We start from the raw sequence: 26,419 nt of genomic DNA, 5'->3' as shown, positions 1-26,419 counted from the left end.
ACACTTGAGCACATGAGCCTGTCCTGATAGTCTGTCCCCCAAATGTGAGTAGACCAAGCCTCACTGGAATAGGAACAGCAGTGTGGCCATATCTGATGGGGAGGGGTCGGGAATAGCAACAGCCTAAGGCTCTGCCTCTTGTCTGCCAGCAGGACTGACCACAGGTTTGGGTCCATGCCTGACTCCCCAAGCATCTGCTGAGGAGGACACAGGCTCCGGGACACTGTGTTCTGTCCTAACTAAGAGCCACCCGGCTGCATTTTCAGCTCTTGGTGGTGGCTGGTGGGGCAGAACAGAAAGGCACCTGGTGGAAAATAGTTGCTTTATTGATCATCAAGAAGCCTGGGCAGTGGCCAACAACACCAATGAGAGGAACGAACAGAAAACTTGATGTTCTTGGAGTCACCAACCCTGCCTGGGCCTCTGGAGTGAGAAGAGGGTAAGGCTGCCAGACTCGCCCCATCCCACCCCGGGGTGGGGGAAGAGTGGGCAAGCCTCTCTTCCTAGACTGGGAAGGCAGGGAGTTGGGGGCAGGGGCTCTGGTCCAGGCTCCCACTTAGAGCAAGGGTGGCCCCGTGTGGGCCACGCAGCTCAGCTACTCGGCCTTGAGAATGGGCGCTGGATGTCTCAGCTTCAGCAAGAGGAGGAAGGGGAACAGGAAGAGCCCCGAGCACACGGTGAAGCAGACCTGGGCCCCAGCCAGCCAGTACACTGTGGAGAGTCGGACAGGCTCACCCGGGGCCCCAGGACCGAGGACCCCCACACCCCCCACTCCCTGTCAGACCAAGTGGGGAGCCAAGAGCAGCGCTGGGTAGCCGAGGGGTCACACAGCACACTGAATGCTGTCCCACAGCCCTCACCTGAGGCAGCCACCATGGGACCCACCGCTCTGGCCAGGGCACCCAGGCTCCGCAGAGTGCCCATGACAGTGCCCTTCTGTCCTGGAGAACCTGCGGGGAGAGACCTCATCAGGTGCCTGCCAGTCACCTCTCACCTTGGTGTCCTTGGCCCTGGAAGGACTTACCAAAGCTGGCAACCATGGAGGACAGGCAAGGCACCACGACAGCAGCGGCTGGTGGGGACATTGGAGGCATCTGTCAGCCCAGAGGACAGGGATGGGGCTCCCCCTCCAGCCCTGCAGGGCCACTCACCAAAGGAGTAGAGCAGCAGCCCCAGGCCCAGCACGGGCAGTGAGTGTCCCCAGCCAATGAGAAGGAAGGCTGGCACCAGCAGCAGCAGGGCCTGTGGTGGTCACATGGCTTCAAGACCAGCTCTGCTGCCCACCCACAGAACCCAGGGTACCACCTACCACCCACTGGAGGGGAAGCCCCTACCCGCTTGACAGCTGCCATTTCCCCGCCAGGGCTGATTCGCCGAGCGTAGGTGCCCTGGATGGTGGCCATGGTGAGACCGATGAAGAAAAACATCTTGCCCTGCTGCAGGCTGGGAGGCAGAGGGTGAGTCCAGCCCTCAGCCTGGGGGCCTGGAGCCCAAGTGGGGCAGGGGTAGGGCGGAGGGCAGCAGGCTGCTTGTGGGGAACTGAACCCTGAGGCAGGGCGTGCTCAGTGGGACCCACCTGCTAAACTGGAAGTGCTGGTGTGCCAGGAAGCTCAGCGTGTACTCCAGCCCCGAGAACAGGAAGAGGTAGAGGAAGTAGACCAGGCCCAGGCCGCGCAGGCTGCCAAGCTCTGCAGGGCAGCAGGGGGCGCACGTGGGCCTCGGACCAGGCAGCCAAGGTCTGGAAAGCCCTGGTAGGAAGGGCAGGCTCCTTACTGTCTCTGGCAGGTGGGTCCTGGCCTCGAGCAACAGCTGCAAAGCGCAGGAGGGCCACAGGGCTGAGCAGGTCAGCAGCAGCGCGGAAGCCCAGGGCGACCGAGGGTGCCTGCGGGAGTGCGGGAGTTGGAGAGGCCTACCAGCTTAAGGAACAGCACTGCCCCGGCACTGCAGGCCCCAAGACAGCAAAGAGGGCAGCACAGCTCCCTTGGCACCAGACAGTGACACAGACTGAGAGGACATTCCATGGGACCCAACCTCCAGCTTACGCGCTTCTCTGGAGGTAGCGTCTCTGGCAGGAAGCAGAAGATGAAGAGCAGGTTTGAGACTGCGAAGAAGAGGCTGAGCCAGGGTGCCATCTCCACAGACAGGGAGGCACCGAGCATGGGGCCCAGTGTGAAGGCCAAGGAGAAGGCCACTCCAATCACTGCCTGGGGAGAAGGCCATCAGAGCTGGGCAGAGAGGCCAAGGCCCAGGCCCAGGCCCAGGCCCCCTCATCCAGGCCTGTGCACTCACCATGCCTTGGCTGCGGGCTGGAGGTGAGCCCAGGTCAGCAACGATGGCTGTGGAGAGGCTGACGTTCCCCTTGCTGATGCCCCCAATCACCCTGGAGGCCAGAAAGGCCGCGAAGCTCCGGGATGCTGCCCATACTGCATAGGAGGCAACCAGACCCGCCTGGCAGGGCAGGTGGAGTCACTGGTGGCCAGGAGGGGCCGCGAGGGGGGCGAGCAGGCCCAGGCCACGCTCCTTGGGCCCCGCCCCAGCCCCCGGTGCCCCTGGTGGCAGGAGCGGCCCAGGCCGCCGGCACCAGTCATCCTTCCAGGGCCAACCGTGGCGAGGAGGGACCCACAGCCACCCTTTTTTTGCCCATGCCCAGCCAAGCCCATCCCGCGGCTGCTGGGTGGGCGGGAGGAGGCCGGGCCACCCCGTGGGCACCTGGTTCGAGGAACGTACCAGGGACAGCAGCATCACTGGGCGCCGCCCCAGGGAGTCGGAGGCGGCCCCGGTGAGCGGCGCGGAGAGGAACTGCAGGAAGGAGAAGGCCGAGCCGATCAGACCTGAGCGACAGGGACAGGTCAGGGGCGGCCCGCGCGCCCGGGCAGGCCTGGGGGTCGCGGAGGGCCGCGGGCCGCCTACCTCCGAACAGCACGCTGTGGTAGCGCTGCTCCGCCGGCACCCCGATGGCCGCGGCGAACCAGTCCACGCCGCGCTGCCACGAGCCGTAGAGCGGGTCCTGGGGACAAGGAGCAGGGGCGGGCTGGGCGGGCGCGCGGGCCGGGCGGGCGGGCGCGGGGCAGGGCGGGCGGGGGTCTCACGTGCGCGCGGCCGTGGCTCTCCAGCAGCCCGGGTAGCAGGGGCAGCAGCAGCGTGAAGGCCAAGAGGTCCAGCAGCAGGCCCAGGAAGAGCACGACCACCACGCGGCGCTCGGGCGCGGGCCGCGGGCGGATGGGCGGGCGCGGGGCGCAGCCAGCGTCCGCCCCCCACCCCATGGCGCCCCGGGCCTGCTGCACCGACCACCGAGGCAGAAGGGCGCGCGGAAACGGACGCGGGACACCGCCCAGGCCCCGCCCCTTCCGGCGGCAGGACGCTCCGCCCCCACCGCGCTGCAGCCCGGGTTCTGGGTGACTCTGGGCGTCCTCGTGAATCGCGCAGCGGGACAGCACCGGCGGCTTGGTCCTGTTTCCCGGCGGCCCTCCCGGATGGGGCAGCCGGGTCAACGTCCAGAGCTCACTCAGCTTACAGGGGATGGACTGGAGGCTGCCCAAGGGTCCCGTCTGCGCCTAGGTGGCCGCGAAGAAGGGACCAGCCCGCTCTTCTGGATGTCGCACACCTGGCAAGCCTCCCAGAAGGATCCCAGGTAAGACGCCTGCGTGTGGTCCCACGGGACCGCCTTCCCTCCTGCCAGCCCACGGTGTTCTTGACAATTTTGGCTTGAGCCTGGCATGCCACTGAAGCCAAATTTAAAGATAGGTAGGTAGTTAGGTAAATCGGGTCTAATATGCATAACAGAATGGAGCCCAGGAAAGCAGAGGAGCACTGGGGAAATTGAAATGTTAATGAAGCAGCACCCAGCAAACATGGAGATGCCAATCCAAAAGTCCTTCCTTCCCAGATTACTCCTTAGGCCCACCTGTCCCCCACCCTCTGGGCCTTCCCACCTACATTCCATCACTGAAAGATAACAGAACAGAGGACAGGAATGCGGGAAAGGTGAAAGAAGACCTTAGCTATAAAAAGGGGAAGACATCGCCCTTCCACGGATTCCACCTCTAGGGTCCCCTTCTTCCTCCAGGGAGAAAAGTCTTTTCTGCTGTCCTTTAATAAAGCCTTCTCTGGTGCTATACTTCAGCATTGGGGAAGCAAGGACTCGTCACTGGTAAACAGTGGTAACACTACCAGGGGTTCCCTGTTGTCCTGTGCACTCCATTCTGAGCCCCAGACCTGCTAGTCCAGCAGTGGCCCTGACACTACCTCTTTGTGGTCTCAAAGGCACTCCACAAGTATTCATTCTGGGTTCCAACTGTGGCCCCAATACCTTCTCTCACATTCAAAGTCAAGCTCTGGATTATCCTTATCCACCTCTTTGGTGAGATGTCACACTGCACTAGAGAAGTCCGAAATCAAGGTGACAACAACCCATGTGGACACAATAATCCAGCTGTGTTCAGTCATGTACTGCTCAGCAGTGAACTTGTGACGAGATGTGTAGCTGCACTGTTGTGCAGACGTCACAGAGTCCTTCAGTTAGGACATCAAACAGCACTAGGCAGTGTCCTCTCATGGGACCATCATCCTGAAGTGAAATGCTGTCCAGCACAGTGAGTGGCACATCCCAGTGACTCAGGAGGCCCAAGCAGGATAGAAAGTACAGACCAGCCCCAGCAATGTAGCAAGGCCTGACTCAAATGAAAAGGGATGGGGTGGCTCAGTGTCCCTGGGTTCACTGCACAGAATGGATATAGTTTATCAGCGCAAAACTCACACAGAGGATTGTTCCTAAAGTATGTTTTTGAATTCATTCTATCTCATCGCGATGTTTTAAAAGGAACTCAAACCTAGGGAAACCCAGGCTGATGTAGCACCCCTTCTTACTTTCATTACACAATACAACCTCGCCTCATTTACAAAATAATTTATTTTTTGAACTTCTTCCTCTTGAGAGCTTTCCATTCACCCTCCTGTGTAGCCAGGCTGTTAAAAAGGTGCTTCACTCTCCGCTTTCTTTCTGCATCCCTATAAAAGAAGCAAGTGCCCATTTTTGGAGGATGTCTTGTGACCCAATAACAGCTCAAAACGACACCAGCTACCAAGTCCAACCCAAAGGGAGAGAAACAGGGGTGGAGGGGTGGGGGATGAAGTTGCTCAGCCCTGCAGAGGCTGCTGCATGCCAGTGTCTGCAATCCTGGTGACAGAGACCAGGGGCCTGGGAGTGCTGCAGTCTCACCAGGGTCCGCCTCCCACCACAGGGTCTTTACCTTTCCATGATCTCTGAGAGCTGCATCCTAGCCAGGAACTGATTGTCCTTGCGGATTTCTCGGACGGCACCCTTGAATTCCCGTTTATGTTTGTGGATCAGCCTCTTCCTTTCCTGTTCTTCCTTACTGCTGCCTTGTTTCCTTCCAAATTCCAGGCTGAAATTGGAAAGCCAAAGGCATTATGGGGGCCACCTCTCAGCCAGAGCCCAGTGTCCTCGCCCCCCCACTCACACTTTGACCAGCCGAGGGGTGAACAGCTTTAGCGGGACTGGCTTGCTCTTCTCACACAGCAGTGGCCGGTAGAGCTGATTTTGGCTTTCCACCTCTGCCAGTGTGCTCTGAAACAGCTCCTGAAAAAACGTGAAGCAGCTGTCCTGGGGCTACCTGTCTGCAGTGCGCCCTCACAGATGGGGTCCACAGCCAAGGCAACACGGAGACAGCCCAGCGGCCTCAGCAGCCAGCCCAGCCCCACTGGGTAAGTGAAGGGTGGTGACTGCTCAAAGGGCAGCACAGCAGTGAGAGGAGGAGCCTCCTTCAGGGAGGAAGGAGACCATGTGCAATGGGACTGGCCACCCTGGCTCAACTAAAAGGCTTTACTTAGGCAGTGAGAAGCCATGATATCCGTGCTTCTATTATGAAACTTAACAGAATCCCTTCTTCCTAGAGAAATGTGCTATCGACACACTTTCCATGGAAGTGCAGGGAGCACCACCTCTACTGAGGTGGTCTCGGTGCTTGGTGGAAGGTGCTATGGGGCAGCTGGTGAAGCCACACGAGGGGACAGGTGAGGCTGCTGGGCCTTATCTTCACCAGCACCACGGCTAGGACACTTCAACTGAGGTGCTGAGAGGCCACTGTGGGCTTCTGAGGAACCTCCTACAGGCAACTCGCCGATGCTGGTCCTACACAGGTATGTTCTGGAGCCCGGGCTGCTTGGCTTCCTGTGCCCATAGCATGGCCATTTCTTAGCCCAACTGGACGTAACCTGAGTGCCTAGAAACCTACGTATCCCATCACACCCTCCTGGCTAGCCCAAATTCTGTAAGACCAGGAGATAAAATTCTCTGTCATTTAAACATAAACACAGCCACGTCCATAGTAAGTGGGTGTAGGTACAAACATCTCGTCCTCATCTGCATCTGACAAGTTGACATGACTTGGAGGATGGTGACATGGTTTGCTCTCAGCTCTCAAGACTGAGCCAGGATTAGGACAGCCAAGCCACTGTCCTAGAGGGACAGAATGAAGGGGCAAGCACTCAGGGGTGGTCACACTGAGGGCAAGAGGCCCAGGAAGCACAGTGGTGATGTCGGGAGGCCTGGCAGAGGAGTGGGGGACAGCCACATAGCTCTAAGGATAGAGTTCCAGGCAAAGAAGACCAGATAGGAGGATCCCAGGCCTGTGAGGTAGGAGCACATGAGAGCACAGGCAGGCTGCCAGGCCAGGAGGCAGCACACCACAGCGCCCAGTGCCGTGGTCAGCACTTGCCTGTTTTTGTTTGTTTAATATTTTTTAGCTGTACTTGGACATAATACCTTTATTTTATTTATTTGTATGTGGTGCTGGGGATTGAACCCAGGGCCTCACCTGTGCTAGGCGCACGCTCTACCACTGAGCACCAGCCCCAGCCCCAGCCCCAGCCTCTGATCTTAATGAAAAGGGAATGCAGTGGAGGGCCAGGGCTCAGAGGGTGACTGGCACCTCCTCCTCCAGTGGCCCCCTGGGCCAGTGCAGAAAGGCCTGTGCTGTGGGTGGCAGCAGGTGGGGACAGCAGGTGGGGCGCAGGGCATGGATGCACTGGAGGGTCTGTGGTGACGAGGCCCAAGTCCATGGAGGACAGCCCTCAGGGCTGTGCAGAACAGAGGGACCACCCCAAGAACCCATTGGGCAGCTGCAGAGTCGAGGTGCTCTTTGTGCTGCATACCCAGCTGCAGGCCCCAGCTGGGCTCAGTGGTCTTTCAGTGCAGCCCCCTGCAGGTTCTGCCCAGTAACAGCATGGATCCAGACTCTGCTTGAATCCAGCCCAGTGGTGCTCAGAGACCAGGGACAGTACGATATCATTTCCCATTCCTGTTTGATTTTGTAAAGATGGAGTCCTTAGCTTAAATAGCAACCTCAAGGACAATTATGCGCCACTGACCCACTGCTGGCTCATCGACACCTCAAGGACCAGGAAAGCGTACCTGGAGCTCGTGGGGGTGGCTGCAATGCGTCAGGTGCTCTGTCAGGAGGGCCGGGAAGGGCCTGATGATGGCGTGGAAGGACGGCAGTGTGCCATACATGAGCACACAGCGTTTTAGCAGGGCCAGACACACAGCCAGGCAGGACAGTCTGCAGGAGCAGGAGACAAGGGCAGGACATCCATTTGTTCCATGACAGCCAGTCACTGGGAAACCAGTACCCTGGGTGAGAAGGTCACCCTAGCCATGCTACCAAGAAGTCAAGTGAGGGCCCTCAGCTTACCACAAGCCGGGGGCACCCAGGAACAGCTGCCTCCTTCCCACGCAGGAAGGAGGGCTGTGGGAGACACTGCCAACTGGAAAGGACGGCTCCCTTTACTTCCCAGGTTAACACTGAAACTAAGCAGGTATGACTCGAAAAAAATCCACATTTTTAGGAAACTTTTTTGACATCAACCCAAAGGGCCATGAGAAACACACCAGCTAAAAACAAACTTTCAGGTGGTGAGTGAAAAGTGCCCATGTCTTCCACCCTCCTGGGGTGCTGTCTGACATACCTGGCGTGGGTGGCCTCAGCTGCAGTTGGGGAGCTCGGCCCACTTGCCCAGCGCAGGGGGAGGCTTCCCCTCTGCCAGGTGGCCACATCTTCTGCTTCAGAGACCAAGAGCAATTCGGAATTCTTCCCAAGTGCTCTGAAAGGATGCACCAGAGTAGAACCTGAATTCCAAGCACGACAGAGATGATGGGATGTTACTGACTACAGGTTGAGCCTGTAGCACCTCTGCTCCCAGGCTCCCTGGGTGGTGCCACACCTGTAGTCAACTCAAGGAGGCAGACAGCATGGGTACAATGCTGCCCCGGCAGAAGCTTTGGCAGGGGGTGGTCAGAGCCATGCCTAAACCCTGTCTTGGAGGCTTGCTGGCAATAGACTTCCTGTGGACCTACTATGTGTGGTATCATAGGCTCTAGGCCTTGACCAAAGCCTTGGGAGACACAATAAAATCAACAGAAAGAAACCAACTAAGTAGGAAAAGGGATAGTGAAAGAGATGGCCAGGAGGAGAGGACAAGGTCAGGCAGTTTTCAAGTCTGGAGGGATGTCAGCAGAGACCCAGAGGGTGTGCCGCAGTTAACCTGCCCACCACCTGGAAACACAGATGCTGGGGGTGGGGGCAGACTGCTGCGGAGACCTGGGCAGGGCTGAGCAGAGGCAGCTGGGCAGATGGCTGGACTGTTGTCAATTGCCCCAGGCCAGGCCAGCTGCCCTTCCCGCCACCACTGCAAGCTTCCCAACCCTACTGCACGGCCCCGGGGTAGTTCCTGTAGCTCTTTCCAGCAGAAGTGCTGTCGTCTTCCCTCCATTCCCCTTTTGGGGATCACATGGATGGCTGTGCCTCTCTTTGCCAACACTGAGCCAGACACACATGTGCCAGCAATGGCCACCAGTGCCACCAGGGACCAAGGAAGCCACACGTGGGAAAGTCCTGTCATGGAAGAAAAGCTGAGGGGCAGGCAGGAGGAATGGAGTCCTGATTGAGGAACTGCCTACCTAGATACCGCTCCTACCCAGGCCCCGCAGAGGCAGCCCTGTGCTCTCTGTCAGCCTCTGGGCATGAAGCAAGCTGGAAATGAGATGAGGCCAGAGCCCTAAGTCTGGAAAAGACCCAGATGGGACAGAGACCAAGCACCCATCACAGTTCCAGGGAGACAGCTGAGTGAGAAGTTTGCAGAAGGAAGAGTCTGCGTGAGGAAGCCCTGACCAGTGAAGGGCACTGAGGCCAGGACCAGGTTCAGAAGATCAGCCAGTGGGAGGAATCCTCATCACGACCCTGCTTCGCTACTGCTCCTTCCTAAATCCTATGGCGAGCTAAGTGACCTAACATAGGACGAAAGAAGAGCAAGGTGTGGGGAGGCTAAGGCAAGAGGACTAGTTTTGAGCTCAAGAGATCAGGGCCAGCCTGGGCAACATCCTGACACAAAAACCAAACCAAACCACCATGCACCAGGCCCCAGGCTCCCTCCCATGTACAACTAACCTCCCAAATTAAGACTGATATTCTGTTTTGTGTGTGTGTGGAGCTGGGACTGCACCCAGGCCCTTGCATGCTGGGCAAGCACTCTACCACGGGGCCACATTCCCAGCCCCGTTTCTTTTCACAATATTATTTCAATGCCTAAGAGAGAAGTGTGTCAAGATTTTTATGTATATTTCTTGACACTGAGCCCTGGCTGTATGGTGTCCTCTTCATAGTCTCTGCTCAGACTTGCACATGTGACCTCGGGCCTGGAAAGCACGTTTCCTCAGCAGCAAGCTGAGTGTAGGTGGGTGTGGGTGTGTGCACATGCACACTCAGAGGAGAACATGCTGCTCTGGGTGACAAGACTGCAGAAGTGTTTGTTTTTGTCTCTGGGGAATTACTCTTTACAATACATGTCAAGGAAGTTCCCACACACCAACTCACCTTGGCTTTGTGTGTTTGGAGTTGCTATGTAGAGAATCCCAAGAAGAAAATTAATAACCTCAGGTACGAATCTGTGAGACAGAGCCACGAACTCCAGAAACAAGCAGCACACAAAGAGGCCCTTCACCACGTCTTGGAGTGACAGCACCGGGCACTGGAAAGGAAGCCACAGGGGAGCTGGTGCTCTGGACTCATGTTCTGGGAACTGTGTGAGGCAGACACCTGGCTGCCCAGGGGAGCTGTGCTCTGAGCCTCACCCAGAGCGAGTCCTGCATCCTGACAATGACCCCTGCAGATGACACAGCCTTACCCACGAGTAAGGCAGGATCACTGCAGTCTGTGTGGGCCAACTGTATGCCTCACAAAGGGAACCAATTTGAAATCCATACCCCCAAAGGGAACAAAAGCCCCTATCATATTGATTTGCCAGCTCCTTCCTGGGGACACATCCTCCACTAACCATGAACCTCTACACCAGACTCCCATACCCTGCCCATCCAGGGAAACACTCAAGGGTGCTGTGCACCTCGTCTGACCAGAACTCTGACCTCTTAGTTCTCACAGGTCCTAAAGACAAATGGGCTTCGGCCTGATCTCACGGTCAGTATCCCTGAACCTCAGCCATGCTCCTGTTCAACATGGCCCTGAGATGTGCTGGGAAGAGGAGACACACCTTCGTGAGCAGCTGGCTCAGGCACAGGAAGGCAGGGGTCACAACTGGGTGCCGGAAGTCAGAGGTCGGAAACAACATCCCAGCAATCTTCAAATAAATGAGCTGGAGAGAGAGTGTTGCCACAGATTACAGAAGGAAATGAAGCTCAACTAAAGCACACTCTTACAAGGGGCCCAGGAGCAGAGCTGGTTTAAAGTCCTGGTGAAACAGCCAGCGTCAGTGGGCACCGTGCTCCCCCTCACCTAGGTCTTCTGAAAACATCACCCAGAGAAAGCATGTGAACTGCTGAGCATGACAAGGTTCTTTAGAACAGACAGTTATTTTCAGTAGGTCCAATCCCAGAGCAGCAGCTTCCACAAGGAGCCTGCCACCAGCAGCAGATGGGGGTACTTAGGGGCAGCTGCCAGGGACCCACGTTAGAGCTGGAGGAGTCTGAAGTGGCCTTTCATACAGCAGGAGGGAACCTTCCACCCACACTGGTGAAGATGCCTCCTCCCTGGCCCAAGGTACCAGTTCATTCATTGGTTTGTTTTCATTACAAAAACATACAACAGTTCTGGGTGACATGCAGCCTCTAAAACCAGCACTTCCGGGAAGCTGGCGAGACTCCATTTCCCATCTTGGGTGGTTGCAAGGGCAACGAGCCCAGCAGCAGCATATCAGAGGGGCCGCATCACCTCTGCAGGGTGGCTCAGGACAAGGCTCCAGGAAACAGAGGCCAGCACTGCCCAGCCCACTGTAGCCTCAGGCCAGGGCCTGTCACAGGTGTGGTGAGGATTCCACTGGTTAGGAAGGGGAGCTCTCTCATGCTGAAACCTTGATATCTCCACCAGTTACCGTAATGTGAAAGCTAGAGTAAAAGGCCACATCCCCGAGGAAGAGGGATACCTGCCATCTCCAGGACAGGAAGCTGCCTCAACTGAATTTCCCCAGGGCCATGTCAACACTCATCCATGTAGCTGTTCTCTTTAATGATGGCAGCCAGTTATGCTCGCAGGACACCTATGTGTAAGTCAGATGTGGGGGGCGACAGGTGACACTGACATGAGCCACGGAGAAGGGTGGCTGGCAGATTAACTGCCCTGTCTGGACTCTGCAGCATCTCAAGAATGCCCTGCTTGACCAGGGTCACCAAGACATCCCCCAAAGTACCCACAACGGTGTGGCTCTGACCCATGTGAATTTAAAAATAGCAGACACATGCCAGCAGGCTCCATTTCCTCCTTTCTGGTGGTGACAGGGACTCTGCAGTATTACTGCAGAGCTGTAAGAGGGTGTTCCAAAAGACCTCCATGTCCTACCTTAATTTGGGGGTTCTAAGGAAAATGAGGCCCAGGGAGAGGCCTGAAGGGAGCTCTTGCCAGTGTCCCGCATCCTGCCCCAGACAATTGGACTCAGGGTACTAGCCACTGAGCCACATGCCCTTTCCTATTTCATTTGGAAACAGGGTCTCACTGTTTCCTAAGCTCCTTGAACCCGAGACCTTCCTGCCTCCACCTCGTGAGCTGCTAAGATTGAGAGTGTCTGCCACCGCAACCCTGCATTTCTTCTTCAAAGATACTAAGTGTTACATAAGGCTGTTACAAATAGTCAGGGGTCTCTAGGAAAACACAATGCTTCTGTGAGTCTTAAAGCATCTTTGCCATTAAGACTAGATACAGCCAGGCACAGCAGCACACAACCTGTAATCCCAATGAATTAGGAGACTGAGGCAGGAGGCTCACATGTCTGAGGCCAGCCTCAGCAACTTAGACCCTGTTTCAAGATAAAAATTAAAAAGGGCTGGGGATGTAGTTCAATGGTAAAATTCCTGAGTTAAATCCCTAGTACCCACCCCACCAAAAAAAGAAAAAAAGTCAGATATAGCCCCGTCCACATGGAATCAAACCAGAATCTCTATCAGCGACTTCAGTTAACTTCCAGTGGACGACTGCCCTCTCAGGTCTGTTGCAGTCCTCTCCCCACCAGTTTGGAAGCTCCAGGGCACAACCAGCCTCTCAATGCAAAGACACATGCACCCTCCCGGTCCTGTGTGATGCCACCTGAACCTGATTCTCATGGCTCAGGACCATGCCCGCAGACCCTGCATCGCTTACCACATCCAACCCTGGGAACACTGCACGGCCCTTGGTCTCAATCATTTCTTCCATCTCATGCATGGCATCTCGAAGAACAAATTTTATGGAATTGCTTGCAGACTCAGGAAACATCTGGCAAAGATTATATAACTGCCTATGAAGCAGAAATTCAAGTCAGGAGAGGACTCTGGACAACAAAACACACAAAACTCCTGGAAACTCGTTCTGTGTAGTCACCTGCTAATTGTGCAAGTCAGAAAGGGAAGCCTCTGGATGAACCCTTTGAACTCGCTGGCAACCCTCACACGCCAAGGGCGTGACCTCCATGCAATGCCCCAGTCTGAGTGACTCACTCTTTTCCTACTGTTGTCTGCTGAGCTTCCTGATGACCCAGGTAAGTTTTCTTTTTCGGGGTGTGTGTGTGTGTGGGGGGGGGGGCGTACTGGAGATTGAACTCAGGGCCCAGTGCATGCCAGACAAATGCTCTACCACTGATCCACATCCGAAGCACTTTATATTTTGAGACAGGGCCTCACTAAAATTACTGAGGCTGGTCTCAACTTGCAACCCTCTTGCCTCAGTCTCCAAGTAGTTGGAATTACAGGCATGTGCCACCACTCCTGGCTCCAGATAATTTCTAATGGTGTTTTATGATAATTACTGTACTTAGACTTGCTATTTCCTAACAATCTGGTAATGACCTCTGAGTGGAAACATTATTACTGTTGGGCACATTCTACGTGCCAGCTGTGGTACTTTACACATTAGCTCATTTATTCCTTGCAAATGCTTTGTTAAGACCATCCTTCTGTGTGTGCCAGCAGTACTGGAAGCCAGGGGCCACCGTGAGCGCCACAAGCTTCTAGTGGAATAAGGGTCAGAGCCCACCCCTACCATCCCTTTGCAGGACACAGGAGTGCTTTCCTAGCAGGAGATCACCAGCTCAAGTAGAGCCAGCCTTGTCAGGATCCACAGAGGTGGTGATGGACCTGGCCCACAGGGCTCAAGTTCCAGTAGTGACAATGGGATTCTCTACCATGCATTCCAAATACTTCCCAACCCCCCAGAGCTCCATTGGGAAACTAGGTACTCCTACTATAAGTGAGTCTGAGGGATTCATTTTTTTAAAAACAAGGTCCCATCTCCGTGGTGCTGGGAGCAGCATGAGCCAGAGTGGGAAGGTGTCACTGTTACTGCCATGGGTTTGTTTTGTGAGTCCTGTTCACAAGCTCTGGGGACAGTCCACCTACCTGCCATGCTCATATCACCAGACTGCCTTACTGATTTCAAAATGTGTATTTATGAGCCTAACTGGGAGAAACATTGCCAGTTCAGCCCCATATCCTTAGGAACATAAACAGTTTTTACTTACACAACCAATTTATCAATTACTTTGAGGTCTGGTGGATCATTTGTAGCCAAATCTCCAATGTATTCCAAAAGGAAGCCGAACAGTTTCTGCAGGAACATGAATTGGGAAGAGAGCTTAGTGCTAAGCACCAAGATCGGAACCTCAGGCGTGTGACTTCTGTTATCTAGTCTGGCAAAGGAGGTGGGTCAAGGGACCTCCTGCCACACACATGGGACCTGTGCAAAATGCAGAGGCTCAACTGGAGCACAGGGACACCGGGAGGTGTCCAAGGACCAGGTGGCACTTGCAGACAGAGACACTGGTCACCAAAACTAACAGGGTGACACATATCACCTACGGAGCAAGGGGGAGGGACATGTGCTATTGTCTCAGTAGGCAGAGCCATGGGATTGCTGTGAGCCATTTGCTCTCAAGTGAAAGGAAGGGCCTGTGCCAGGTCTAAGGGAGGCGCCCAGTGCCCAGGGGTGATTCTGTTGTGAGGCCTGCTCACAAGCTCTGGGGGACAGTCATGTGCTCCCCAGCAGGAGGCAACCTTCATATGTGTAACCTCAGCAATCCTGAGGCTCCGACTGGGGGCCTGCTCCTGCTCCCAGTACTCAGCACCTTGTCATTCCAACGTACTTCTAATTTCTCCTTGTTCCCCACTGCGAGACTTGGATGATTGCATTTCTGAATTCGCTCCACCACCAAAAGCTGCTCTTCCATCGATCTTCCTGATAACGCAGATCTCAGCTCCTCATAGGACTCAGGAGCTACCGAACCCAAACATACTTATTTTTACAATGAGCATGGCTCCCCCTGTGCTGACACAGGGGGACAGTAGTCACGACAAGAAAGCTCCCTGCTTTAACAGAAGAGGTAAGGCACATCATACATGTGCTTTTGTTCACAAACAATCCAACGTAGTGGACACCTAGCTGAACTGGGCTATCTAGGATTGACCATGCACCCGAGGCCAGCCCCAGTGCATTTGTGGCCTACCACCCTACCCTGAGCAGGACTTTGATTCAGTATCCACAACCCAGGGGTCACTCAGTGTCAGTGTTAGTTTTATTGCCTCAATGCCCCAGATGAGCTGGAAGGAGACACAAGAGCTAAGCAATGCCACCTCCCGAGACTCTCACCCATCAAGGTCACGTCCCTGGAGGTGAGCCTCACTGCTAGCTATCCTATAGAAAGAACCTCCAGTCACAGGATAACTCAGGGCTATTTACTTGAACTAGTTTTAGTGAACGTCAGACAAACCCCTGAAAGTTTACGTAGAGGGTTATGTGGCTAAACAAGTGCTCAGGCCTGAACACAAGCCTCTGGGATCCACAGAGAGAATGTGAAGACACTAGGTGAAAAGGTGTGTCTGCCTCATCTGCATACAGCCCACAGAAACTGCCCGGTGCAGACACAGCAGACTCCTGTGCACTCAAGCTGCACAGCTTAGCCAGGTCACAGAGGTTGTCCCTGGGCCCAAGAGAAGCAGCACCCTGCTACCTGCAAAGGTGTAGGGCAGCTCAGTTCTGGCAGCCTTCCGAGTGTTCTGGTCATCACTTCTCGATCTCTTCCCAGGAGTCTGCCCTTGCGCTCTCGGTGGCTTCCCGCTTTCCTCCTCACTCTCTGCATTCGAGTCCAGGTCTGAATGGCTGTCCGGGTTCCCGCTCTCCCCTTCGGCCTCCTCCTCGTCGCTCTCCCCTTCGGCCTCCTCCTCGTCGCTCTCCCCTTCGCCTTCCTCGTCGCTCCCTTGGATGCCAGCTTTCCCGCTTAGTTCTTTGTGGACATCCTCCTCAATGTTCATCTTTCCATCCTAGAAAGGGACCAGAGACCAGGAGCATCACCGTGCAAAGCACAGATTACACAACAGGTACAGTGCGTTCCTACCTGTCCATCCCCTGGGCCTGGTCCTCCTTGCCCACCCCCATCTATGCTGTCAGACACAGGAGATGAGGGTTCTAGAATGATTTGGAGATGGTACATCTCTCCAGAGCTCCTGTGTTGGAATCTTCATCCTCAGTGTGGTGCTGTAAGAGGTGATGGATCTGCAAAAGGCGGGGCCTAGGGCTGGGGCTGGGGCTGAGTGGTAGAGCGCCTGCCCAGCATGCGCAAGGCCCTGGGGTCAATCCTCAGCACCACATAAAAATAAATAAAGATATTGTGCCCACCAGCAATTAAAAAATATATTTAAAAAAAAAAAAGGTGGGGCTACTGGAAGGCCTTAGGTCAGGAAGGGCAGTGTCCTAGGAAAGGATTATGATAGTTCTCCTGGGACATTCTGGTGAGTTCTCAGGAAAGTCTTAAGAAACGTGTGAACCTGGCCCCTCTCCCTCTCTTGACTTCTTATCTGGTGACATGATCACTTTCTCAAACCACCATGATGCCTTCACCACAACTGAGAAGATGATGTTGCCAAGCCCTTGAATGTCTATGACTATGAGCTACGTAAGCCTCTTTATAAAACCACTGAACCTTGAGTATTGCGTTATAATAGCAAAAAAAGGACTAATATAGGTTCCTAGTGAGTTCTGCCAAGACTGGGTCTATGTCTTGCCAGGGAGCTGTGCAGGTCCAAGATTGGGAAGGTGTCCACTATCCATGGGTATCAGCAGCTCTGAGAGTTTGAGCATCATGCCTCTGTTGGGGACTTGGAACACAGAGGATAGCAGTGGTTTCCTAATTTGGGCGCAACCCCATTTCTGCTATTCCAGATAACCTTGGATTTTTTTTGCCAGCACCTGTCTTGGGCCCTTTTCTGTTCAAACGGCAGCCTGTCTATTTTTCTGCTTTCAGCCTTGCTATACTCTAAAAGGACAAGTGAGTAGAGACCTTTCTCATTTTTGTGAATAAAAATATACCCGTTTTAGAAACTTGATTACTCAAAAATACTCAGAGCCATAACCCTACGTTAGTTGCCTGTTTTGCTGAGATCCTGCAGCTAACCAGTTAAACCGTACGATGAGAAAGTGCTTATTGTAACAACTGAGGAAAGCGGCAAAGGCAGTCCACGTGGCTCATCATCAGGCACCTTCTGCAGAGGGAGGGAGACAGAGCACACACAGGCTCCTTTATGAAGTTCTGATACCTGACATCCACCAGCACTCAGATGAAGAACTTTAGAGAAATGGTTTCAGATTTGCATTCTCATCTGTGATGAACTCCTTGTTTTCAAATTAACAGGAAAGAAAATGAAGCCAAATATCTTACTTTGTAAGAAAGCAGGCGCCTGTCATCTTTGTCCAGCACAAAGCCGTCATTTAAATCATCCGCTGACGTGTGGTTTGGATTCTTCATACTTTCATCCTCCTCCTTTCCAAGCATTCTTCGAAGTCTCTCAGCCTGACAGGAAGGAAAAAGAGAAGCCACATGGTGTGAGCAAACACATGAAAAGAGAGTGTGTGTCCAGCTCCGTACCACAGGGCCTCCAGCCTGCCTTCTGCCATCTTCACTCAGAGAAGAGAGCTCTGGGTGTTAAGTGGGAGACTTCCATATTTATCAGACTATTCAATCTTGGTAAATACTTTCCAACCATAAGGAAGGAAAACCTATTCCTCTAAGATCTGACCCTAATGGAGCTCCACGGACTTTCTCTTTGCAACACAACCTGTGTTACATTAAAATGGCCAAGTGTAGAATAGTATGTCTCTATCTTATCTTTGTTTAGCTGTAGTTTGACAGAATACCTTTTATTTTATTTACTTATTTTTAATGTGGTGTTGAGGATTGAACCCAGGGCCTTGTACGTGCGAGGCAAGTACTCTACTGCTGAGCCACAAACCCAGCCCTATCTTATGTTTGTTTAAATGGAATAACATTTAAAAATTTTTTAAGCTGGGTGCTGTGTCCCAGCAGCTTGGGAGGCTGAGGCAAGAGGATCACAAGTTCAAAGCCAGCCTCAGCAACAAGCATGGCTCTAAGAAACTTAGTGAGGCCCTATCTAAATAAAATACAAAATAGGGCTGGGGATGTGACTCAGTCGTCAAGTGCTCCTGAATTAAATCCCCAGACCCTACCCACCCAACCACCCAAAATTTTAATGCAAAAATAAAACCCATAAAGCAATACAGTCAACTACATTGTTAGCAGATATTTTAACAAAGAGAAATTGTAAGGAATGTCCATTATTTTATTTGGTGTGCTTGGGTATTAAAGCATTTTATATTTTTGCTTTAGTAAATACAAACTTTAAACACACCATCTTTCAAAATAAAGCAGACAGGGCTTTAAATGAAAGGCAGCAACTGAATCTTACACACAGGAAACTGAGGTTCCCCAGAGCCTGCCCATGCCTGCTATGTCGCACGCAGGCCCCTGTACCTCCAGCTTCCTCAGCCGCTCTTGCTCCTCCTTTGCCAGCTCCTCCTCCGTTTTCATCCTATTAGACGGTTGTGCCTTCATTTCAAAGCCAAGCTCACGAACCATTATGTCGTATGCATCAGGCTACGGTGGAGAGGAGACATTTTTTAACAGTTTAACAAAAGAAAAGATCTTTGCTTTGATTCCCGACACACTCTGCAAGGGCCACGCAGGGTACCATTATCTGAGCCTTCTCCTCTGCAGAGAAAGCTGTGCTACAGATGGCCACATGATGTTACCAAGCAAAATCCTAATATTTCCCTGGGAATCCAGCTGTTCAAACAAAGACACCATTTTCCAACTATTTAGACATAAAAAACAGCAGAGTGAAGCAATACTGTCCAGAAGAATAAGTGTATATTAAAAGTGTGTATTTAAAACATACCTCAGTGTAACACATTTGGAACAGGGAGGTTCAAACCCTAATGTCTCCACCCACAGCACTTCTCACCCGAGAGGCATGCTAACCACCTCAAGTAGTGAGTCCTAAGTCTGTTTCTACCCCAGCTCAGCACACATCTGGTAATTCAGCAGAGATGTGCAACTGAAAACCTGTCCCAACAGAGGAAGGTCAGGAAAGCATCCTGGCCTCAGTTTCTTCTCTAAAGAAGAACCAAGTCGATAATGTAAGTTCACTGCAGTTTTCAATCCCTTAATTCCTACCTTAGGTTTCTCTTTTTTCTCCTGCTTCTCTGATTTGGGAGTTTTGTGGGATAGCAGGGTCTGGATTTCTTTCCAGTCTTGGTCCAGCTTCTCCGTGAGCTCAAGGGCATCTTCTCGTTTTGCCTGTCTCTCTCTCTGGAAAAACAGGCACACCCTATGTATTGTCAGTGCAGACACAAAGGCAGGCTCAGGGAGAGCCCTCCTTTCTGTAGCAGGGCTACAGGCTTCCCTGCTCACTTAGACGCTCTGGGCAGTCACTACAATTTCACGTGCAGTGACGACCACTTTCACAAGCACACCCTGATACACATCCAACACCAAAGCCAACAACCACCGGTTGGAATTCTATGCTTGGTAAGATTAAAATGATTAAAATTCCTCCCCAAAATGAATGCTCTTATTAAATCCAGAAATGCACAGGGAGAAAGAGTACAAGCTGGGCATTTCCCATACTGGAGCTACTCCACAGAAAGAGCACCAGCTACCCACCTTCTCTTGCTTTGACTTGGCAATAAGCTCTTCAATCAGTTCTTTCCGTGACTTTGGTTTTGCACCCTCCTCGCCTTCTTGCTGAGATGTTTTCTTGGGAAGGAGTCCAACTCCGCCTCCAAAGTGGGCAGCAGTCAGCTCAGCTAGAGAGAAACACCAGAAAGCACCACCATAAAAATTGGGCCCTGGTTTGGTAAGCCTTTTTTTTTAGCACTCTGCTCACCCTAAGTTGATGACCTAGCTTACTATTTCACTAAAAAATAGTCCGCGGACCATAGTCAACCAGAGTGGTGCTGGGTCCTAGGACTGTGACTCCTCCAGTTATCCAGAGCTGTTTGGGGTAACCCTCACCTCAACACTCATCTCCCCCTTCTCAGATACCAAGCAAGCATGCCCTTGTCTCCCCTTCTGTAGGATCACTCTTTTATTGCCCCTACATTAGAACACACAGCAAGCACTCTCGACCCCATCTCACTCCACAGCCTCCTTCAACCCCACCTTACATTGCCCCCAGGATTCTGTGTCTACTGCATCTTGAAACCGACTCCTCTCCAGCTTTGCCCTGCCTTCTGAAATGGAATCCTGCTGATCTGTGGCCAGTACTTGACGCATCTTACTCTCCTCTGGGAAATGCTGTGTCTACATGGATTCTGGCTACCGCCCACCTATGGCCTCTTGGTCTCCTATTCCTCAGCTCTTCAGGCTGCAGCTCCTGCCATCTCTAACCATTCTTGCTCTCTTGGTGGTTTCATATGGTCTCCATGCTGGCACCTCTCAGTTCTTGCCTTTACCTGTGTTCTCCCTGAGCTAGCCTCTAGCTGCCCTCTGGCACTGTCCCTTGTCTGTCTCACAGGCACGCAAACTCCCCCAGCTTGTCTGTCCTAGTTTCCCCCATCTCCAAGAAAGGTAACAATTCCTCCTCCTAGTTGCTTGGGCTAAATTCCTTGCAGCCACCCGAGTTCCTTTCCTCACACTATATCCAACAACTAGTAAATCCTGTTGACCTGGTCCTATCAGACTCCATGGCACAGACATCTCTAAGGCTTTCTTCCTGAGTAACAGCCAAGCTCCTCTCTGTGGCCAGAGGTCCTGTGTCTGTGTGTTACCACTGCTTCCCGTGCTCTCAGCCGATGGCCACCCTGCTGCTCTGCCTCAGGCACTCTGACTCCCTGTTCCCTCTGTGGGGTGCTCTTGGCTTACAGGGCAACACCACATGTTCTCAGGGAGGCTGGTCATGACTTCCAAAGGTACATTCCAGCCCTTTCCTGGCTTCCTTTTTACTCTCCACTTTGTTAGATGGCATAATGTAGTGACATACTTTGCTTATTGTCTGGATCCCAGGAGCCGCAAGAAGGCCCCTTCACAGCACAGTAGGTTCTGCCCCACAGGATGCCTCAGTTCCTCAACCTTTCACCCCTGTATTATTCAGAAGCAAAAGGCAGCTTTGAGGAACAAGCTTTGCTGCCTCAGCTTTCCAGACACTAAACACAACTGGGAGTCAGTTTTAGTTCTGTGTAGATTTCTTCTGAAGATGTTGGAAAATGGGATTTACCCTTCACTTATAAGGAATGTGAACAAGTTAATATCACGCCTGCAACTTTAACCCAAGATTATTAGACACCAGCCAAGTTTTCAACACAGCGATAATCAAGGCCAAGATTTAATCTATTTCAAGTTATTATCTATAGATAATACATCTTGCACAAAATGACTGTAACTGGTCCTGTAGGAAGACTGAAAGAAGTATGTACACACCATTGGTACAAAAAGGTCAGGATTTATAAATAGCAGGCAACAAAGCACTGCAGTTTAGTGTAAAAGAGCTGTCTTGTGAGTCAGTGAGATCAGTTTCATCCACAGCTCTAATTCTATCTTAAATGGCGCATTTAAGCCATTGAAAATGGCTTTCTCAGCCTGTGTAAGCAGCTGTCTTCCTACCTACCCACACTGTCCTCAAATTCTGAAACTTTTTTTTAAAAAGCTAAATGCAGAATTTACTGAGGTGAAACGTGTGTGAAACAACTTTCTCTAGGTCTCTGAGAGGAGGAGGACAAAGTCCAGTGAGCACTATCCCTTGCCACAAGGCCACAGGCTCGGGTGGCAGACCTCTGACCTTACCAGACAGCGTTCCTCTTTCTTCATCACTGTCACTATCCACGATGTCGTTATGCTTTTCGATGTCTGCCAAAGACTGGCCATAATGGGTTAATTCTTCATCTTCATTTAGGTTGTAAATACTTTTTTTCTCATGATGTCGCTGACAAAAGTGCAGGGCAAATCAGTTTTCCAAAATTATCATTCATTTCTCAGCAAAAAAAAATTATTTTTCCATTATGTGTGAAACATGACAACATAGCCTAACCAGCCTTAAGATTATGCTGGGTCATGTGATCAATGATTTAGGTATAAACAGAACCCACGGATGGAAATTCTTAAAAAAAATCAATGGGTCAGGCTAAGTTACCAATAAATCAAGCTTTCCTGCCAACAACACTCCTCCACCACTTACTCCCCCCCTGACAGAGCTGAGGGCTGGCCTTTTAGTGAAGAACTCCAGTATGTGCTGCTGCCATCTGCTCTGGCTCCGATGTTTATCCACTTAATAACTAGCATTTGCAGAAGGTCATGTTCCCTTGGGCCTACCTGACAAGGTATATCCCCTATAACTGGCAGGCAAGTAACCCCAAAGGTAAATGAGAAACAGCCCTCTCTTTGAGCTTGACTTCTTTTGTAAAATTTAAAGCAGACTCTTCTGCATTTTTCTTTTCATACCTGTTGTTCCAGAGCAAATCTCTTCATCATCTTTTCCTCTGGGCTTATGTTGCTATTGTACTCCCCAAAGCGTTTATCTGTAAATATATTGGACTTATCTCTTTCTTTGTACTCCTTTAGTAAAGTCTGCGTACGCTGGAAAAAAAAAAAAAATCAAATAATTTTTACAAAAAAATCCCTCAATTGCCCCTAACGGGAGCATCAGAATGGTGTGTATTTTAAAGTTCAGAGCTGTGTGCTGTGATGTCAAAAGTCTAACCACACTATTTCATCCACAATAGGTCTTCCCTAGTAAGAATAGAACTTTGAGAAGAGTTAAATCAACTCATTTTCAGTTAATGGGATAATCATTTTCCTCTTTAGAGTCTACCTGGTGCTGAAAGAAAGGAAGGGCCAAAAGCATTAACAGCCAGGCTATGTTGAATTGCTCTTTTGGCTGTCACAGCTGCCTCAGGATTTAAAAGTGTTCACTCAGGCCTGATTCACTTGGAAAAGCAGAGTAAGTTTGGATTCCTTCCATCATGGAGGGACGGTTATTTCCACTGAAGGTCCTCCTAAGAAATGCAGAGTTATGCTTTGCACACGACATGAGGTCATAAAATGAGCTTATCAAATGAGGGAAGTTTATACCTTATCAACAAAGCAATATTTTAAACTCAGAATTCCAACAACTGTATCAAGAATCAAGTAATTTAGTATTCTCCCACTAGCAGCAATTAATGAGTTCAATATTATTCAAGGCTGGCTTTCATTGGGGTTGAATTCCCTAAAGCAGAGATTAGACAGAAGGGCGTGAGGAATGACTGTGGCCTCCAAGACCTGAGCTGGCTGCAGCAGAAACTTTTGCCTATCACAGAAATTACTGTTTGCTAAGAGACTACCAATTAGCAGGAGCTTATATATGACCAGTGATGAAAGGAGGTGGTACCCAGACGGGACCATCACACAGAGGGGACCCTGGAACGATCCAATTCCATGGCTTTACAAACCCTAAGCACAAGCTGGGTGCCTTGGCAGGTATTCCAATCCCTATCCCAACCCCAGACTAGAATGTTTCTTATACTCTTCAAGGATTCTGGGTGAGCCAAACATGCATTATCCAGGAGGCCCAGAACCACCCTGGGAAGGGGCATGGAGAAGCTATCCAACACTGGGAAGGAACATTCTTATGACACAGCATGAGTAATAGTTCCTGCATCTCGGTCCCCTCCTCACAAAGGCCTGAGAGGTACAGTCCAGAGCATGGACATGCAATTCCACTAGCCTTACCAACTCCTCGTCGGGACTTTGGACTGTCCCCAGTGGCCACATCTGTTCAAGAAGATATCCACCTATCTCAGGTCGCATAAGCCAATCAGAGATCACTAGGAAACTGCCCCAGCTTGTAGTGTCAAGCACTAGAGCCTGGGTTTAGACCTGACCCCACCACTTCCAACTGGAAGGTAACATATTTGTTCCCTGCCTCAGTTTTCTCAGGAAAAAATGAAGATAACAGTACTTCCTTCACTAGTCTGTGAGGATTAAGCATAAACATTTCAGTGACCTACTATAAGGAATCTGGAACTAACTACATCAGTAACAGTTTTTTTTTTTTTTAAATTTTCTATATTGGGGATTGAATGCAGGACCTGGCATATGCTAGGCCAAGTGTTCTACCCCTAAGCTACGTTCCAAGCCCCTTTTATTTTACCTTGATACAGGGTCTTGCTAAGTTGCCCACACTGGCCATGAACTTGCCATCCTCCTACCGCAGGTTCCCAAAAAGCTGGGATAATAGGTGTGTGCCACCAGTTAATAATTGTTATTTTATAATTTATTTTAGAAATGAAGGAAGAGAGGGAGAGCTATAGAGCGATGATTCTGGGACTGTCCTCTTACTATTACTTTAAAGTGCTGTCCCAAAGCACCCTAACTAGATTAGACAACTGGGACAGCCCATTTACTCCTCAAGAACTAGCAGACATGGAAGGACCCAGGCCCACAGCTTAGCTCTGTGCCCTAACTCACACACAAATCAAGTTTTAACTTGCTGGATGACCTGCTGTACCCCCAGCTCTGAGCGCTTCAATTATGTGACTTGCTCACATCCTTCAATGCACTGAGACAATGTGCTTTCTACCTATCCCCAAAGTAGTCCACTCATTCAACCCACAAGCACAAATGTGATTCCTTCTAGGAAAAATTTTCTGACTTTCCTAATTATAATAGGAGTTTGGTCATCTCTGAAAGTAGTACTCAGGTTCTACTTCTGATTCCTTCCAGTTTCTGAGTTTCTACCATAGGCCAAGCCCTGGGAACTTGGGGAGGAGTCACAATTCCCATCCCATGTCAGACACAAGAGGTCTCAGCAAGCTGTCCTTTTTGGGCTGTGGGGCTTAGGAGTAATGATTGGGTGGCTGGGGGTGTAGCTTGCTGCCTGGCATGCATAAGGCCCTAGCAGCAAAAACCAAAAAGAAATGGTGACTTGAGCTGCTCATATATAAGCTCCTGCTAATTGGTAGTCTCTTAGCAAACAGTAACTTTTGTGATAGGCAAAAGTTCCTACTGCAGCCAGCTCAGGTCTTGGAAGCCACAGTCATTCCTCATGTCCTTTTGTCTAATCTCTGCTTTAGGTAATTCAACCTCCTTAACCGGTCAGGCTATGAAGGAGTCTGAGAATGACAAGGCAAGAAGTCTAACAATAAAAATATTCAGAGAATGCGTACTATGCACTGGGTGTACTACTTTTATTCTCATAACCACCACAAGGAAAGATGTGCACTATTATCACTTTAAGAGTAAGAAAACCAAAGACAGAGGTCTCTCTACTAGAGGTTACAGGCCCACCCTACACGTCAGGCACTGGAGTGTGCAGTGGACTCGTGTCATCTGTCTTGCTATTATAATGCTGTCAGCTCCTTGTGGTAGTGATCTTCCCCTCCATTATCACCTGGTGTACATTCTATGAAGGAACGCAGATTAGAGCTCTTGAGGGCAAGGGCCAAAGCTGGCTTACCTATATCTCTCCAGAGCTAGACCGGGCAATCAGTGCAGCATAAAGGCTTTGAAGACATTGATCCTGAATGCAAGCCCAGCCCTCACCAGGTGTGGGACTATGGGGAATTCACCTTTTTCTTCCTGGGCCTTAATTAATTCACCAACCTCATAATGCATGTTCCTCAGAACAACCATAAGAATTGTTTTACTGCCGCCGCTGTGCACCGTCCTGTACGACCCCGGACACCGAACGCGCAGAGCTCAGAGCAAAGGGAAAGGTCAGGCCGTGCTGTGCAGGACGCCCGGTGGCTTCTGAGGGCTCAGCTCTGCCCGGGCAGTCAGAGGAGTCGCCAGAACCGCGCACGTGCAAGGGACCTGCCCACGCCACAGCAAAGCACCGAAGCGGCCCGCGCGGCCTCCACCCTGCAGCCGGGGAAACGCGGCGGCGAGAAGCCGACAGCCGAGCCAGCTCCGGCAGCCCCTCACCTTCCTGATGGCCCGCGCGCGAGCCACGCCGGGCAGCCCCACGTCGTGGCGCGTCTTCCGGCCCAGGATCTGGAACTTCTGCCTGTTGACCTTTACCTCGAACGGGTTCGGGTTGGCCTTCGCCGCGCCCCCGCGTCCCCCCAGCGGCGCCCGGGGCGCCTGCCTCCGCGCCGCGGCCAGCCTGGCCTTCCCCATGCCGAGCGCTCCGCCAAACTCGCGACGAAAGCCAGGGAACCCGCGGCGGCCGACAGCAGTGTTTCACTGGGGAAACGCGTGTGCGGCTGCGGACGCCGCCGAGCGTCGTCTCGCGATAACTACCCAGCTCTCACGGGACCTAGACCAGCCCAGGAGGACGCCGACGGTCTCCCGCTCAGCCTAGGTGCCTATTGGCTGAGCGACTACAACTCCCGGCAGGCTACGCTCCCGCGGCCTCTACGCGGGGCCTTCTGGGAGTCGTAGTGCCCTCGAGGCGCCGCGGCCTCCTCGGGCGCCCTCTTCTGGGAAGCCGTTAGTGGGGAGTCGGCCGCTGAGCCAGAAGAGGGCGGCGGCGGCGGCGGCGGCCCCCCTTCCAGTGGGCCCTGTGAAGTGTGGTGCAGCGCAGTCTCGGAGCTGCCCGGGCATCGGGCGCCGAGGAGAGGGTCGCGCGCGCTGGGCGGGGGCGACAAGGCGGACCGGAGCCCGA

General features: G+C 52.2%; 2 protein-coding genes and 1 long non-coding RNA gene across 7 annotated transcripts; 1 reads left to right on the top strand and 2 right to left on the bottom strand.

Annotated features, from left to right (window-relative positions):
• Positions 1 to 308: 308 nt before the first annotated feature.
• Positions 309 to 3,300, bottom strand: Mfsd10 (major facilitator superfamily domain containing 10). Of its 2 annotated transcripts, none has more exons than XM_046423522.2 (12): positions 3,090 to 3,294; positions 2,911 to 3,007; positions 2,728 to 2,831; positions 2,290 to 2,448; positions 2,043 to 2,204; positions 1,774 to 1,882; positions 1,577 to 1,688; positions 1,335 to 1,443; positions 1,152 to 1,242; positions 1,025 to 1,072; positions 861 to 950; positions 309 to 711 (listed from the first exon to the last, which is right to left on the bottom strand). In XM_046423522.2, the coding sequence occupies exons 1-12, from the start codon at positions 3,261 to 3,263 to the stop codon at positions 596 to 598; spliced, it is 1,371 nt and encodes a 456-aa protein (XP_046279478.1). In that variant the 5' UTR covers positions 3,264 to 3,294; the 3' UTR covers positions 309 to 595. The 2 variants fall into 2 exon arrangements, with proteins under 2 accessions (XP_046279478.1, XP_058428455.1); XM_058572472.1 differs by having other exon boundaries at positions 634 to 771; positions 835 to 950; positions 3,090 to 3,300.
• LOC124078622 (uncharacterized) lies at positions 3,106 to 17,630 on the top strand. Of its 2 annotated transcripts, XR_009224844.1 has the most exons (5): positions 3,106 to 3,631; positions 5,405 to 5,724; positions 5,914 to 13,035; positions 15,574 to 15,865; positions 17,176 to 17,630. It is a non-coding gene; the product is annotated as an uncharacterized LOC124078622 (long non-coding RNA). The 2 variants fall into 2 exon arrangements; XR_009224843.1 differs by lacking the exon at positions 5,914 to 13,035 and having other exon boundaries at positions 3,167 to 3,631.
• Positions 4,892 to 26,041, bottom strand: Nop14 (NOP14 nucleolar protein). Of its 3 annotated transcripts, none has more exons than XM_046423491.2 (18): positions 25,738 to 26,036; positions 22,276 to 22,410; positions 21,622 to 21,760; positions 19,504 to 19,646; positions 19,015 to 19,149; positions 18,313 to 18,435; positions 17,203 to 17,334; positions 15,499 to 15,808; positions 14,617 to 14,765; positions 14,014 to 14,099; positions 12,660 to 12,795; positions 10,564 to 10,665; positions 9,891 to 10,044; positions 7,987 to 8,146; positions 7,433 to 7,580; positions 5,481 to 5,599; positions 5,250 to 5,405; positions 4,892 to 5,007 (listed from the first exon to the last, which is right to left on the bottom strand). In XM_046423491.2, exons 1-18 carry the CDS (start codon positions 25,930 to 25,932, stop codon positions 4,908 to 4,910), a joined length of 2,622 nt encoding a protein of 873 aa, XP_046279447.1. In that variant the 5' UTR covers positions 25,933 to 26,036; the 3' UTR covers positions 4,892 to 4,907. The 3 variants fall into 3 exon arrangements, with proteins under 3 accessions (XP_046279447.1, XP_046279448.1, XP_046279450.1); XM_046423492.2 differs by having other exon boundaries at positions 14,635 to 14,765; positions 25,738 to 26,034; XM_046423494.2 differs by lacking the exons at positions 4,892 to 5,007; positions 5,250 to 5,405; positions 5,481 to 5,599 and having other exon boundaries at positions 7,443 to 7,580; positions 7,987 to 8,121; positions 25,738 to 26,041.
• Positions 26,042 to 26,419: the final 378 nt, after the last annotated feature.

This window comes from Marmota monax, unplaced genomic scaffold (genome assembly GCF_021218885.2).
Source record: "Marmota monax isolate L192 unplaced genomic scaffold, Marmota_monax_Labrador192_F-V1.1 WCK01_AAM20220418_F8-fsc00009, whole genome shotgun sequence".
NCBI lineage: Eukaryota > Metazoa > Chordata > Mammalia > Rodentia > Sciuridae > Marmota > Marmota monax.
Note: the sequence above shows the minus strand (reverse complement) of the source record. Positions and strands in the feature narration are given on the sequence as shown.

Coding starts and splice junctions, on each gene's coding strand:
- Mfsd10 (XM_058572472.1), bottom strand. CDS start 3,263: ATGGGGTGGGGGGCGGACGCTGGCTGCGCCCCGCGCCCGCCCATCCGC. Junction 1,883..2,042: donor CGCTACCTCCAGAGAAGCGC/GTAAGCTGGAGG, acceptor GCACTCCCGCAG/GCACCCTCGGTCGCCCTGGG. Junction 1,243..1,334: donor AAATGGCAGCTGTCAAGCGG/GTAGGGGCTTCC, acceptor TGACCACCACAG/GCCCTGCTGCTGCTGGTGCC.
- Nop14 (XM_046423491.2), bottom strand. CDS start 25,932: ATGGGGAAGGCCAGGCTGGCCGCGGCGCGGAGGCAGGCGCCCCGGGCG. Junction 19,150..19,503: donor CCAAGTCAAAGCAAGAGAAG/GTGGGTAGCTGG, acceptor CTGTTTTTCCAG/AGAGAGAGACAGGCAAAACG. Junction 5,600..7,432: donor GCCACCCCCACGAGCTCCAG/GTACGCTTTCCT, acceptor ACGTTTTTTCAG/GAGCTGTTTCAGAGCACACT.